Source organism: Epinephelus moara, chromosome 22 (assembly GCF_006386435.1).
Source record: "Epinephelus moara isolate mb chromosome 22, YSFRI_EMoa_1.0, whole genome shotgun sequence".
NCBI classification, from domain to species: domain Eukaryota; kingdom Metazoa; phylum Chordata; class Actinopteri; order Perciformes; family Serranidae; genus Epinephelus; species Epinephelus moara.
This window is the reverse complement of record NC_065527.1, coordinates 29,017,466-29,032,450: the sequence shown is the minus strand read 5'-3', so window position 1 is coordinate 29,032,450 and position 14,985 is coordinate 29,017,466. Positions and strand designations below refer to the sequence as shown.

The window sequence follows — 14,985 nt, the reverse complement described above, 5'->3', positions numbered from 1 at the left end:
GGCATCCATTTTCAAGCTCTCTGTGTGTTTGTTTCCTTGCGGACGAGAAAAGGAGGAGCGCACATTTCCGAGAAGACGTGTCCTTTTCAAAAATGCAGGAGGCGTTGCTTTGTTGCCGGCCGTTTTCGCCGGTGTGTTAAACACACTTTAGAAAGGAGTTGGCAGCTGCTAGTCTCGCCACCAGACGATCAGAGATCTCCGCCTTCTGATAGTCTGGTGGCGAGACTAGCAGCTGCCAAACAGGCATAATGTAACCACTCGGGCATGTTCACACCGTCAATGTGTGTCTACTAAAAGTTTTTGTTTTTGCCACTGACAGGATTCAGATTATTATTATACTAGTCTGACAACATTATGGAAAGGATCCCTACAGAGATAGACCTTTTTGCTGAGGTGTAAGATCCTTTTGGTTTTACCAGAAACAGCCCCGAATATAGCTATCATCAAACCCACCAGACTCCATTTAAATAAACAGTAATTTTATCATCGTAAAACACACTTCATTCAAAGTTGACAGAAACAAAATAAAACTCACAAAAGTTGTCTTATTTTGTCTTTCCAGTGTTCCAACAATCACCAACTCTGCTTTGGTTGAAATAAAGCCTTAATTCACCCCGTCAGATATGAAACTGTGCTGGCTCTATACACGGTAAAATTAATGTGAATTTAAATGGAGTCTGGTGAGTTTGGTGATGTCAGAACTGTTTCTGGTCAAACAATAAGGAACCTACTCTTTTCCAAAAAGGTCTATCTCTGTTGTCTATCTCTCCTTTTTCCATAATGTTGTCAGACACTTAAAATAACAATCTGGATCCTGTCAGTAGTAAAAACAAACACTTTTAGTGGGCATACATTGACGGGTTGTTACATTATAGCCTGTTTGGCGGCTGCTAGCTGCAGGGCTCTTGCTGAATAGTGGACCAATTTCAAAAACCGCTCTTCCCATGAACCACTTGGACACAAAAACATGGGGAAATAAGGCCCAGGTTGAAAAATACCAGAGTTACCCTTTAAGTAAAAGATCTGAGTAACTTATCGTAATAATCTACAAAAAATCTTAATTTGCAAGTAACTGTTATGTAATAAAATGTATTATATTTCACATGAAGATAAAAAACAACAACTGGCCAGCTGTGAAAGTCCATGGTACAGGCAGGCAATTCAAAAATGCATCTGAAGCACTCTGTGTTCAGAAACCCTTTATTAACACATGGATAAACCACCCTGTTTTAGTTGAATTTAAATATAAAGTCCAGTTGCCTACAATATAGCACTTATGATTACCATGACCTGGATGACTGAGAATCTTTATCGACAAGCATAAAGTAGACAGTCCTGTGGAAATGGATTACCCAATTTACTTTCCATCACTGCATGTAATAATACAACACGTTTTATTTTTTAAAACTTTAGGTACTTGGTACCAACAATACTTACATTTACTTATGTCACATTTTTATTGCAAAACTTTTACTTGTAATCAAGTGTTTCTCCGGTTTGGTTTGCAACTTTTCCAAAAGTACTTTATCATACCTGATGTGAATTAAAAAGTAAATTCTTAATCTGCAAAGTAACTGTACATGTTAAATGGCCTGCAGTAAAATGTAAAACATTTTCTTTTAATGTTGTGGAATTTAAATATAAATTGACCAATTTGGTGAAAATTTAGTACATAAATAACTGTAACAGTCCAGTAAATGTACTTAGTTACTTTCCATCACTGTAATCAACAAACTCACAACACACAAAAGACTCTTTTATGTCTTTTATTCTGGGCAATTTTTCATTTAGCTTCTGTGAATTGCTCAAACATACAGCTCTACGAAATAAAGAAAACAAAAAGTTAAAGACCTCATCAAAACAATGACTCGATTTACACAAACCAAACTAAGTATCTGAACTATAACAGCCACAGAGAGCTCACAAACACTATTTTAAATATAAAGAATAGTGCTTAGCTCAAGTACATGCTGACCTGTTGAAGTCCATTTCGACCGCACTCTCTCGTTTCTGTTACATGAGGTCTTTAAGTCATTTTCTTTCCTTTCACACTTGATTTATTTCAGTTTTCTGCTCTTTCCACACATAGTATTTACATTCTGATAATATAGATGTCAACAGTTCAGTTGAAGCAGCGTCTGTACACAGTTTGATAAGGTGAGTAATGTCCGTCTATTTTGCTTTAAGTATATTGTACACTTGCAGTTGCTGTGTTTTTTTTCTCCTTGACATAATAATACATAAAGGAATAATGTTGCATTTTAGTCCATTTCTTCTCAGAGCACTAGCTGAGAAAGTGTAAAATAATACTTTAATAGATGAAAACAAGCATTTTCATTTTGATTAGAAATGTGCTCTAAGAAGAAAACAACAGGACTAAAACTAAAAGTTTTCCTTTCATGGATCTGTTTTTTTGGGTGAACATGGCAGGTTATTGACTCAGCAGACATTCATATAATGAGAGATGATGTGTTTGTAGAGGTGAACTGTGACACACTCATGTCAACAACGACAGAAAAACTGGCACAAACAAAGTAAAAAGTAAAAAAAAAATCATAATTTTTTAAACATCTTTTGCAAAATGGCTTCTTTCCTCTACATACTATATACACACATCCTTCACCAGGAAACTCAGGGGTCACTTTAACTTTGAATCACTGCAGCAAGAGACAACCCTTCTTAAATGATACTGATGCCAGCTGTCCTACTACGATGTCTCAATCTGTTAATAGTAAAAGCAAAACTAAAAGTAAGGAATAAATAAAAGGCTGAGTGGCATTCAGCTAACTTTACATGATAAGAACATGAAGCACACATAGTAGATAGTTCAGCATTATACACAGCCTTATTATGTACATCAGATACAATATTCAGCCTTTACAAACTTTACATTCATAAAATAGGTTTTTACTTTTGTAAACTAAAAACAAAAATAAAATTTCCCTTCAATTTCTGTTGTTGCCAAACATCTCATAATCACAGACAAGTTCTTTCAAACAAATGATCTCTGCAGCGGACATGTGTCAAAGGTGTTGCATGATGGGATTTCAGGAGTAATGACTTCATAACACAGGATGGCTCGACACCTTCCCTTTTAATTTGTTGAGGAAAAATTCCACCTCAGCTGAGAGTCTCTTCCAATTCTCAAAACTAAATTCATATTTTAAAAAACTTGTAAGTTGATCTGTGAAGAACTGAAACTATTAATTAAAAAAGTCACTTAATCGACTGACATAATGTTAATCAGCCTTCATTTTGATAATTAAAACAATTTTTTTAAGTAAAAATGCCCCAAACTGAACAGGTTTTAGCTCCTCCAATATTAACTATTTGATTGCTCACGTCAAGTAAACTGAAGATCTTTGGCTTTTGACTGTTGCGTCGCTTTTTACCGTTTTATTTTATAGAATTTTGTAGAAAGTAATTGCAGGATTAATCAATGAAAATAATCATTAGTTAGTTAACATCTGTCCTTTACACAGGTTGCATTTTAAGCCAAATCAAAATAACTTATTAAATTTGACTTCATTATACAGATTTAAAGTAGCATGGTTTTTCATCTGTCTAAAACTCTCAGTAAAAAACAATGTCAGTGTTGTTTTGGTGTTTGGAGTTTCCTAATATGTACTTCTATAATATTCTTTGGGCCGGTGTAACAGTTTTCAAACCAGTTTGATATTAAGCCAAACACTGGACTGGTTCACTGAGCAAGCGAGGACTCGACTATCTCCTTGCATCGCTTAACATCAGAGCTCTCTGTCCACATTGAATCCATTAGTTATGCATCTCTGTTACATCGTGTAAACAAACCACATTTATATCAGCTGTGCACTCTAGATCAGACTGGAGACGAAACCACTTAAAATATGGGTGAATACTTAATATTCATTTGTTCTTTTTAAACTGAAAACACATTTTAAAGTGTGATATTTTCTACCAGAAATGACATACAATACAGCCAACAGCAAGTACCTTCATAATTCAGTATTCAAAATGATGGATCAGGCTTTCCTCGTCCATTGTGATGTTTTCAATGCAAGACACACAAGTAACTAGAGGGAGCGTCTAACCAAAGTGCAGCTCAATACGGTGCACTGCGTCACTCATGTCCATGTTGTCACACCTCCTTCGTGTGCTTCAAATCCAAAATGAGAGACTAACTCCTCCATGTCTTGTCTCTTTACCCCGAAAAACACAAACTTTCTGGTAAAAAAAAACACAAGGTGTTGCTGTGTTGGCTCTCAGCCTGTCAGACACTAGAGGCTCCGTTAGTCTGTTTATGAACGTAGAAATATCTTAATCATCTTGTAAAATTGCTTATCACTACTGCAGTACAAGCTGGATGTAGCTCTTTGAAGCTGTTGGCACAGGTTGCTGATGTGGGCTACTTTTAAATTTGCCAGAATACGTTACAACAAATGCCGGTTTGCACAAAATTAAACCGGTATAAGCTTGTACACTGGACTGCACCAGCAAAACCAAAAAATGACCCAACTCTAATTAAGAAAGAAAATATGAGGATTGAACACTCAAAGATGCATCTTCAGGACAGTTCTCATGACTAACATTGACTCTCATGCAGCTACAATGTTTTTATCAGAGAAGGTGTCATATTAGAAATCAGTTTAAGGCAAGTTGGGCATTGATAGGTGGAGATGAATGTGAACTTTTTGTTTAATATTTAGTTTACTTTCAGTAAAATCCCAGAAAATCATGAACATGTAACTACATTTTTAGGAATTAAACGTCTGCTTATAATTGCAACATTTCAAAGCTGCAGCACATGACAGGTTTATACACAAGTAACCAAAAACACAGAATAAAAACAAGCATTTCATTATCATAAATAATTTGGTTAATTAGTAAACTGTTCAGACTCTTAACCACAGTCGTGTGCAAACTCTTTCATTGTGCGTCACTTTGTCTGTGCAGCTGCAGCTGAAAGGCATTATTACTAAAACTGTGCAAATGATTGGCTCCTGCACTAAACAGCCAGGTCAGTGCGCAAAATAAAATATGTCCCTCTGTGAATGTCTGACAAAATTCCATTTTGTTCTGTTTGACCTTCACTAAGGTGCAGTTACATCTGATGACCACAGGAGGGCAGCAGTTAAACATCAAGTGAACGTCTATTGCCTTTTTGATGAAGCTCAGATCTTTCTATAATTCACTCTTCAAGCTTTGCAAGCAAATTCTACTTTTGTGTGTATGTTGGTGAAACTTTTCTGCTCTCAATAACAGATTTAAGTTCTCCTCCTTTGCCTTTAATCACCTGCTGTTGAGTTTGTGAACAGTAAAAGTAACCAAACATCATCAGACTGGCTGCTTCCAAAGAGGCTTAAAGAGCAAGAACATACATTTTTACATCTGCTGGATTTAAAGTCATTTTTACTATAGGTGAACAAAAACCACTGAGACATAATTTTAGATGTGTGGAAGTTGTACACAGCTCAATTTGTCCCCCACCCCCCATTAGATTTAGGCTATGGAACCACACTACAGGAAGAGGAGAGCGTTAGTGTGACATTCTCTGATTGTACCAGCAGTGTTTGTTAGGGTTTCCTCCAGGTCAGAGGAGGGATGGCGGCGTTGGCGTCGCAGTGAGAGTCGCTGGTCTGAGAGTCGGCAGGGAGAGCTGGCTTCTTCTTCTCCTCACCGTCCGAGTCGTCCACTGTCAGCGTGATGAGCGAGGGTGACTTCCTGTAGACGGAGAACAAAATAATGTAGCGTTAGCATTCGTCTCTCTGTCTGCTGCTCAAATGTTTCCTCCACATTGAACCTTTAAAGGGCAGAAAGCTGAACTGTTCTCTGTGGATTCAAACCTTATTTTGGCCTCCTGTTTATTTTATGTATCATTACATTCATGTCACATAGCATCTGTTTTCCTGAATGATGAATTCCAGGTGATCTCCACAGGTAAAACATTCACATAATGAAGTTCATTCAGTAACTGTACAATGGACCCTTCGTACTTCCTACTAGTGATGGCCAAATGAAGCCTCGTGAAGCATTTTCTTTTTTTTATAAGCCCACTAGATGGTGGGTTTTCTTTTTTTTTTTTAACAAAAGGTTGAAAGCACCGTCAATTGCCATTCTTTGAGCCTCCCTGTTTAAACCAAGAATGCCCTCTAGCGGGCTCTTAAAATAAAGAAAATGCTTCATGAGGCTTCATTTGGCCATCACTACTTCCTACCACCTACTTCCAGCACCCTTGTTCAGACCATACACATCTTCAAACTCGGCTGTCAATTTGATCTCAACTACACACCTGTAAAATTTCATGACTGCATCCTGCACAGTTGACAGTAGAGATGTGCAAGATTAGTCGACTAGTCAATGAAATGTTGCTACTAGTGATGGCCAAATGAAGCCTCATGAAGCATTTTCTTCATCTTATGAGCCCACTAGATGGCACTATTTCTTCAACAAAAAGTTGATGTGACTGCATTCACAAATCTCAGTACCCAAATGCGGGACAAATCCCACAAAGACTAACCGTCATGTCACTGAACATTAACCACACTGAAGGAGAAATTAATACCCAACCCACACAGACCGGCGGGTCCATCCTCTCTACCTACACGCTTCAGCCTTACTTTCATCAGAGCATTTTTACTCCAGTGAATATTCAGTATCATAACAACCAAATGCAACAAAAGCGTGTGATGAAAAAACACTGCGCCATTTACTGTGCCTCATTGCCCTTATGTGTTCTTCATTTAAAAACTAACAAGTATTTAATTTGTTTTAAAACTGTGTTATCTTTGCCATTTAAATGGCGAACAACATACTGTACCTAATAAAGCTCATTTATAAAGCACTACAATCAGATTAAATTAAGTAATTTGCAAAAGGCTGTAGTACCGTACATCCTGCTGTTGAGCCACCTGCAAGGAAAATGTCTTTACAGCAACAGCCTGACAAGCTGGTGATGCCGTGGCTGGAGGTATTATGTGTCTGGGTTGTCTGTACATCTGTTCTGCAAATTTGGCACAAACATCCACTTGAACTCAAGGATAATCTGATTAGAGTATGGAGGTCAAAGGTCCCTGTGACCTCAAAAATACATTTTTGGCCATAACTCAAAAATTCATGTGTCAATTATAACACAATTTCACACAAATGTCTGACAGGTGTCGCAAAAGCCAAACACAGGGTTGCGAGGCCTTCTTGATTTAAGGGATGTCAGAAAAGTTTTAAAAATATATACACAGTAGGCCTATATCTCAGCATTTGATTAACTTATATGAAGAAAACTGAATTAAATTGTTATTTTTAAAGTTTAGATTATTATTCAAGATATAAACTTAAAAAAATCTCACACGATGAGGCAAAAACATTGAGCCTTATATATGACCTTACATTTAACCTTCATGACAGTAACTACCCCAGTTCCAGCTTGGAGTACCTTATAACTTGCAACTGAGTGCTTATCGTCATATCATTCACTCTCTGACATTTTCCTCCTCTGTTTCTAGTGGTTGGTTTCGATTTCTTGTGTGTGTGTGTGTGTGTGTGTGTGTGTGTGTTACCTGTCTCCACTCTGTGTGATGAGTCTCCTGCAAGTCTCCATCTGAACGTCCAGCCCTCTTTTCATTGAACACATCTCCATGTACTCGTGCAGGTGACGGTTCATGTCCTTCTTGGCTGTAGCCAGTTCCAGCTGACCAGGACAGAAAACACACACCACAAATTAAGATTACTGACACTATTATCCCTAATTACACCAATTAATAGTTTATATACCACAGAGTGGCCAAGTCATAGGAGCCATTTTGGGCACCCCTGGTTCTGGGGTAGTAAAAATGTGCCAGAAAAATATGGTTCTTAATAAAAAGTCAAAGGAACAAGCCTGTGTACATAAAAAGGGCATTTTGGCAAGAAACATACAATCATCACATGAATTCACTTCAGCTCTGATTAGCACACTCACCTCAATCTGGTCGATGGTCTCCTGGTATTCCTTCTCTCTGGATTTGAACAGAGTCTCTGTGTCTTTTATCACATCCTCAATGGACTCCTCCTGCTGCTGCAGCTGGATACAGTAAGTGTACGTTGGGAAAAGAGAAAGAGAGAAAAATACTGTTCATTTGCACAGATACAGCCAATGTTGAGCTGCAGGTGTCATCAGTCAATCAATCAATCAATCAATCAATTCTATTTATAAAGNTGGTCTCCTGGTATTCCTTCTCTCTGGATTTGAACAGAGTCTCTGTGTCTTTTATCACATCCTCAATGGACTCCTCCTGCTGCTGCAGCTGGATATAGTAAGTGTATGTTGGGAAAAGAGAAAGAGAGAAAAATACTGTTCATTTGCACAGATACAGCCAATGTTGAGCAGGTGTCATCAGTCATCAATACTTTCTAGGGACAGGGCTTCTGTTAAAGGGACCGTTTGGATCTTTTGATGTGGGGCTGTATGAGGTATTTATCAATAGTCAGTGTATTACAGAAAGAAGAGGGGAGTCGGTTCGCCCCCAGTTTGAAGAAGCAGGCTGGAGTCTGACAGCGAAGCTAGGAAATGTACTGTTGTGGATGGGGCAGCAGAAAAATATATTTCAGCCACCTAAAAAAATCACTGTCCCTTTCAGTGTATGCTATATTTTCACTGCTTTGCCTAGACAGGGGACTGAAGCTGTTACATTGCTCTCTTCAAAGCCAGGCTCCATTGAGAAAAACAGCGATTTAACATTGCTGAACACAGGAGCTGCTGATGTACCGCTGCCTCTATCAGGCACTTTGTTTCTGTTACTCTGTGATTTTGGCTTTTGAAAGGGTTAGTTTGGATTCAGCAGAGTCACACAATAACACAAACTACTAACTGATCAGGGCAGCGGTAGACCAACAGCTCTCATGTTCAGCAAGCCAAATTTACTGATTTTGTCAATGGAGTCTGGTGACACTGACGAGAGCATAGATGGGGAACTGAAGCTGTTCCTCATTAGAACGGGCTGTTGGACGGAAAAGTAAAGTTTTGAAAATACTCTCAACATGGTGTAAATTAAATGGATATAGACTTTTTAGATGGCTAAAATATGACTCCCACTGCTTGTCCAATCTGGGAGCATTCCGATAGACATCTACTGTAGGTAATCAATGACTAAGGAAAAGTACCTCATACACACCCCAAAAGATCTGAACTATCCCTTTAAATCTTAGTGAGCTGAGCCAACATCCCCAGAGTTCATGTTAGCTGACGACCTTTTAAACAAGACACTAAATATAATAAAAAATAGTATAAGTAGGAGTGGACAGAATAATGTAAACACTAAAATATAGGCTAATAAAATCCACGTCAAACCACACAGTCCTGAAGAGACTGAGGCCCAAGCAGTCAAAATAAGCAAGAAAACACAGTGTGAGTGCACCACAGGTGTGTGAAGGTCTTTTAATCTGCATTGGCCTCTTTCAGCTCTGCACACAGCAGGTCTTCAGACTCTCTGGCTAATTCAATCAACAACAGCTTACAGGTCACCAGGATAGACTCCAACCATCAGTGTCATCAGACTGAACTCAAAAACAAACATCCACCAGGTCAGAGAAGTAGGACAGAGTACAGCTGCCCCCGACAGGAAACACCAGTGGCTTTACTGACGGTGGGAAAACAGATCTGTACAGAGGTGGATGAGACACTGTGAGCTACATTAAGTGCTGCTGATGGTGGCTGCCGCCTGGGTGACTCCTGTTCTGTCAGTGCTTTTCTGTTATAGAGTGTTCACATATTAAAGGCAGTTTGACCTCTCAGTATCTGTTGTTTTTAAAGATTTATATTTCAATATCTTGGGGTAACAGTTATCATGTTCCTGTTTGAAATTGTCTGTTATACTTTATAATGCAGTTTTATCAAACAAAGTATTTATTTATATATTTTTGAGGTATTTTCAGTCGTAACTTATTTTTAAAGCTTTTACACATGACGGTCAGAAAGTAGGCTAGTCGGCGGTATCACAGTATTTATGGTATACCACTGTATTCATGCATACGGTATGATTTTTAATATAATCATAATTACAGACGCTCATCTTTCTAATATACGTGCCACTAGAGGTCAGTCTTTACTGATGAAACTGGCAGCTAAGTTGAGAAAGAAGGCAGTAGCCAGTGGTGGGGATAACGTTAGAGGACTCGTAAAAAGCCGGCCAGCAATGGCAGAGAGAGACAACAAGGACATATTTTCATATCTAACTCAGTGAATTGAGAGTTTATTTCGACCAAACTAGAGTTGATGATTGTTGGAACAGTAGAACTAAGTCAATTTTAGTGAGTTTTTGTGACCAGCCAATGGCACACCTGTGTAGTAATGATGCTGTTTTATCAGCATCTTGATATGCCACACCTGTCAGGTGGATGGAAGAAGTGCTCACTAACACAGATTTTAACAAATCTGCAACCAAAATTGAGAGAAATGTCTTTTGTGTGCATAAAGAAAGTCCCAGATCTTTGACTGAAACTTGTAAATAATGGGGACAAACATTAAAGTGCTGAATTTAAATGGTTTTTCAGTGTTGTTTAAAAGGAGCAGTGCGTAGGATTAGGTGGCGTCTAGTGGTGAGGATTACAGAGAGCAACCAGCTGAAACTTCTCCTGGGAAGAATTCATTCAGTGGTCAAGTTAAGGACTTTTTTTACCAGGAGCTGGATTATCCACAGGGTCTCCTCCTCTCTAAAACAAACAGACCAGATATATAAAGCCAGTAAAAACACTGAGTAAAGCAGTTTCAGTGTTTTTCTGATGCTGTTCTGCATGTCGTAGACGGGCCACTAGCCTAGCACCTGCTAATGTGTGCTCTCCGTTCTTCTCTAATGACTTAAGATTTAGACCTTGAGGAGGACAAATGGACCCAGTGAATTAAATCAGTAAAACACTGAATGAAGCAGTTTCATGTTACCAATCAGTGTTTGTACGATGCTGTACTTCTTGTCACAGAAGGGCTTAACTACACTGGCCAACACTAAAACACAAACATCCCTAACTAGAGTCGCGAGGACCCACTCCATGTATAGATATAAACAGCTCATTCTAAGTTAACAAAAACACAACAACTCTTATTTTCAGGTGATTATACACTAAAGAAAAAATACTTGGTATGTTATATTTCATTTCTGCCAATATATCCCCCTAAATCCTACACACTGGACCTTAAAATCTGTAACACTAAGTGAAATGTATTCATTTTATTCTTATTTAACCCATGTCTGTCCAGGTAAATCAATGACCTCTTTTTTAAGGGAAACCAGGCCAAGACAGAGGCAATAGATAAAGTTACAAACAACAATAACCACAACCAAAACAACACAGAGGATATGCAATAAGATGAAGAAATATTAAAATAGCTACACACAATGACAAGTACTAGCTGATTCATTCACCTATGTACTCATGAGAACTTAAAAATCAGGCAGAGAGACCAACTCTTTCAGTTTCAAATCTTGTTGAAGGCTACTCCAAGTGCAATAAGTGAAGATAATGTGTGTGTACGCACCTCTCCCTGTGTTTCCACTCCCAGTGGGTATCCAGGAAAATCTTCCCACAGCAGAAGAGTTTCCTCTGTTTCCTCCCAGGCCAGACTGTCGCAGTCATCCTCAAACTCACACTCCCTCCTGAACACAAACACACACACATACACACACATTAGACAAGTCGACTATATGGTTTAATATGTTTAAACATTTATGGCCAAAACACCTACAGCTGATTCAGCATCCTCTGCATCTGCTCGTTGATCTGATTGGCCGACGTGCTGCAGGACTCCTCATCTTTAGCCCCGCCTCCCTCGCTTTCCGACATGCTCAGTTCGTCTCCATCCGCACCCTTTGCTGACTGCCCACTCTGTTTCCTGGCCCGGCCACTCATAGTGGAGGGGGGTGTGGCCACCTGCTGGGAGGAGACATGTTAAGTGTAGTGCAGTGAAAGTGGATGATTTGTTGAGGATATCTTTTATCACTAAAAACATACCTGAAACATGTTGATCATGTCCTCGCAGTTCCTCTGCTGGGCGACGTCGCAGAGGCGGGCGGTGATGTCGATGCGGCGGCAGATGTCCATGTCAACCTTCATTGCCTTCTCCTGGATTTTACTGTCCAGATCTGACAGGTTCTGATGAGGACATCAAGGATTCTTATTTTCCAGTCATCAAAAAAATCTGTTTTGTTTCTGTCATGACTCAGCAAGATGTCCAGCATTTTGTACCTACAGGAAAAGTCATCACCCTGTCAATGACCTTTAATGGTGCACCCTGACCAAACACCTGTTTTCTACATCCCACTGATGTAGTATGCACTCTGCCAGTACACCCTAACTGTCTGTCATCAGAGCTTATAAAATAAGATTTGAACAGATGACCCAAAAGATATCTTTTGGGTGAAATATGAACGCACAAAAGGAAAACACCAGGACTGAGATCAATGAGCCTCATTCACCAATTTCCATCAAAGTTTTTGTCCTTTACAAAAGTCCAAAGAAATGTCTACGTCAGATTCACAACATCTTGTTATATGGCAGAATTGTTAACACCTGTATTCTTATAGGCTAATGATAAATCCAATTGTCCTCATTGACAGCACATGCCAGTTAATCCTAATTAGCATAGGTAAACTCCCCGCAAATCCCCATAAAAGTGCATTAGACTGCAGGGCCGTGTGCACACTCAGAAATTAAAGAAGAACAAAAGTTGAGAGAATCAAGTCAACTGATTCAAGCCTGAGGAGGTTGGAGTACCAAGAGTGGATATAAAATGACACTAAAAGATCCATGGGATGCTAAAAGTACATGTCATTCAACCACCTGACCTGTAAACTTTAGGAATTATAGTAGCACAACTGTCAGGACTGAGGACAGAGTCAAGAAATTATGTTCTTACCTAAGAACAAATCCCAAATAAGAAAACACTGGTGAATGTCAGAATCTTCTTGAAAACTGCAAAAGAAGGTTTTAAGAAGAAATTTCTTCTTAAAGGGGAACTAATGTTTTTTCTACCTGGGCCCTATTTTCCAATCTACTTTTGTCTAAATGAATGATAGGATGTTCAATATTTGACATTTCTCCAGTACAAAGCTAGGGCGAAGCCTGCAGCCCGTGAGCGCGTGCTATATTAAATAATACGGCACTCAGACAGCGTCAAACAACGTCAAAATACGTCCACTAAAAGTGCATTTTTTTCACACAGATAGGCTCGGATTGTTAGTATAATTATCCGACAACATAACGGAAAGGAGAAATGAACGTCTGTGTTAACCTTTAGCTGGATTCAGACATGTTCCTCTGCCTGTTGCAATTCTAGTATATGTGCTACCGAAGTAACACTGCTCTCTCTCCTCGTCCGCTCCTCAATTTCAATGAGCTCTGCATCCTTGTATGTCCGTGTACTCCGTGTTCAAATAAATACGGGCAGTCGTCAAATTCAAATGGCTCATCCAGATCCAGTTGGTCAAAATTGGGTCAGCCCTAGCTTCGTACTGGAGAAATGTCAAATATTGAACATCCTATCACTCATTTAGACAAAAGTAGATCGGAAAATAGGGCCCAGGTTGAAAAAAACATTAGTTCCCCTTTAAGCACCGTTGGTAACTGAGGCCCAATGTTTTTTACCCTCAAGAGAGTGTTTAGTTTAACTAATACCTCACTAGTAAACTACAGACAAAGAGGGAGGGCAGCAGAAATGGTCATTAATCTGGTCATGTTAAATCAGTATTTATTTTATTTCATCATCTTATATCACAACATTACAGAGTGAATAATTTTTTCTGTGTGATAACACAGAAATATCCATGAATGCATGCATGTGTATGTGAACCAACATATACTATTTAGATTTGTGGTGTGTTCAGTTAAGAATATGCTCGACTCAAAAGGAAAGTCTTTAGTATTACAAATCGTCAGAGTGCTTGGGGCCCGTCACAATGTATCTTCACAAGTACATTTTAGTCAGTCTGTGGTTACTGCCTGTATAAAGGGCAACTGCAAGCTGCATTTCAGGAGGAAGGTCAGAGTGTTATAATGGAGCACTACATTACATTTGTATTATTTATTTATTTGAATTGCGGCCAATTACCTACAGTTACATGTTAAGTTTTTTTTCAAATAAATGAAAAAAGATTATCTTCTGCTTTTAGGTTTTGTTTTCTCAGCTGTACTGAAAATATCAAGCATATCAAAACACTAATTATGTTTACTGTTACACCCCTAAAAAAGACACTGGGCCACTGTCCGGTGCCAGCCCTGTCTAATAAAGATACTTGCCACCTGACCTAACAACCTTTCTGGGGGAAATGACTGTGAATCAAAAGACATACTTTCAAAAATATTGTGGAATCCTGAATCTTTTGGTCAGTTTCAGAAATCTTTCCTATTTAAAAATCAAAGCTAACCCACAGCACAGAGTCGACTTACATTGCTAACGAGTCCTTTAAAGAGGACGAGTTCGGCCTTCAGCTGCTTCACTCTCAGAGCCAGCTCGTCCTGACACACCTCGCTCTCCTGCAGGTCCTGGAAAACACACACACACAGGTTATGTCTTAAGTATATAGATTAGATGAGTAGGAAAGTGGTTCTTGTAACTGTGCAATCTGTTTTACCGTCAGAGGGTTCATATATTTCAACCTCCGGATAATGTGATTTTCCATCTAACCTAAATTAATTGAAGATGCAGTTATAGATCAGACTCCTGATTGCCTTCAATCAAATCATAAAAAAGAATATCTGTAGGACAGTTTTCTACAGATGTTAATGACTTTTTTCTTGTTACATCAAACTTTGTTGATGTATTTCAAAATAAAGACGACATTTCCCATACTAAGAAACGAGATCATATTTCTCCTGTTTTAGCTTCTCTGCACTGGCTCCCTGTAAAATCCAGAATTGAATTTAAAATCCTACTGTTAACTTATAAAGCTCTAAATGGTCAGGCTCCGTCATATCTTAGTGAGCTCATAGTGCCATATTATCCCACCAGAACACTGCGCTCTGAGAACGCAGGGTTACTCGTGG

At 38.8% G+C, this 14,985-nt stretch overlaps 1 protein-coding gene across 1 annotated transcript in view; it reads right to left on the bottom strand.

The window, feature by feature from the left end:
* Positions 1–5,552: 5,552 nt before the first annotated feature.
* iffo1a (intermediate filament family orphan 1a) overlaps positions 5,553–14,985 on the bottom strand; it is a 26,723-nt gene continuing 17,290 nt past the window's right edge. Inside the window, exons 3-9 of the mRNA XM_050034573.1 lie at positions 14,389–14,484; positions 11,956–12,096; positions 11,690–11,877; positions 11,483–11,600; positions 7,934–8,035; positions 7,533–7,663; positions 5,553–5,700 (exon numbers count right to left, since the gene is read on the bottom strand). Of these exons, the coding sequence (XP_049890530.1) occupies positions 5,553–5,700; positions 7,533–7,663; positions 7,934–8,035; positions 11,483–11,600; positions 11,690–11,877; positions 11,956–12,096; positions 14,389–14,484 (924 nt within the window). The remainder of the gene's footprint in view (positions 5,701–7,532; positions 7,664–7,933; positions 8,036–11,482; positions 11,601–11,689; positions 11,878–11,955; positions 12,097–14,388; positions 14,485–14,985) is intronic.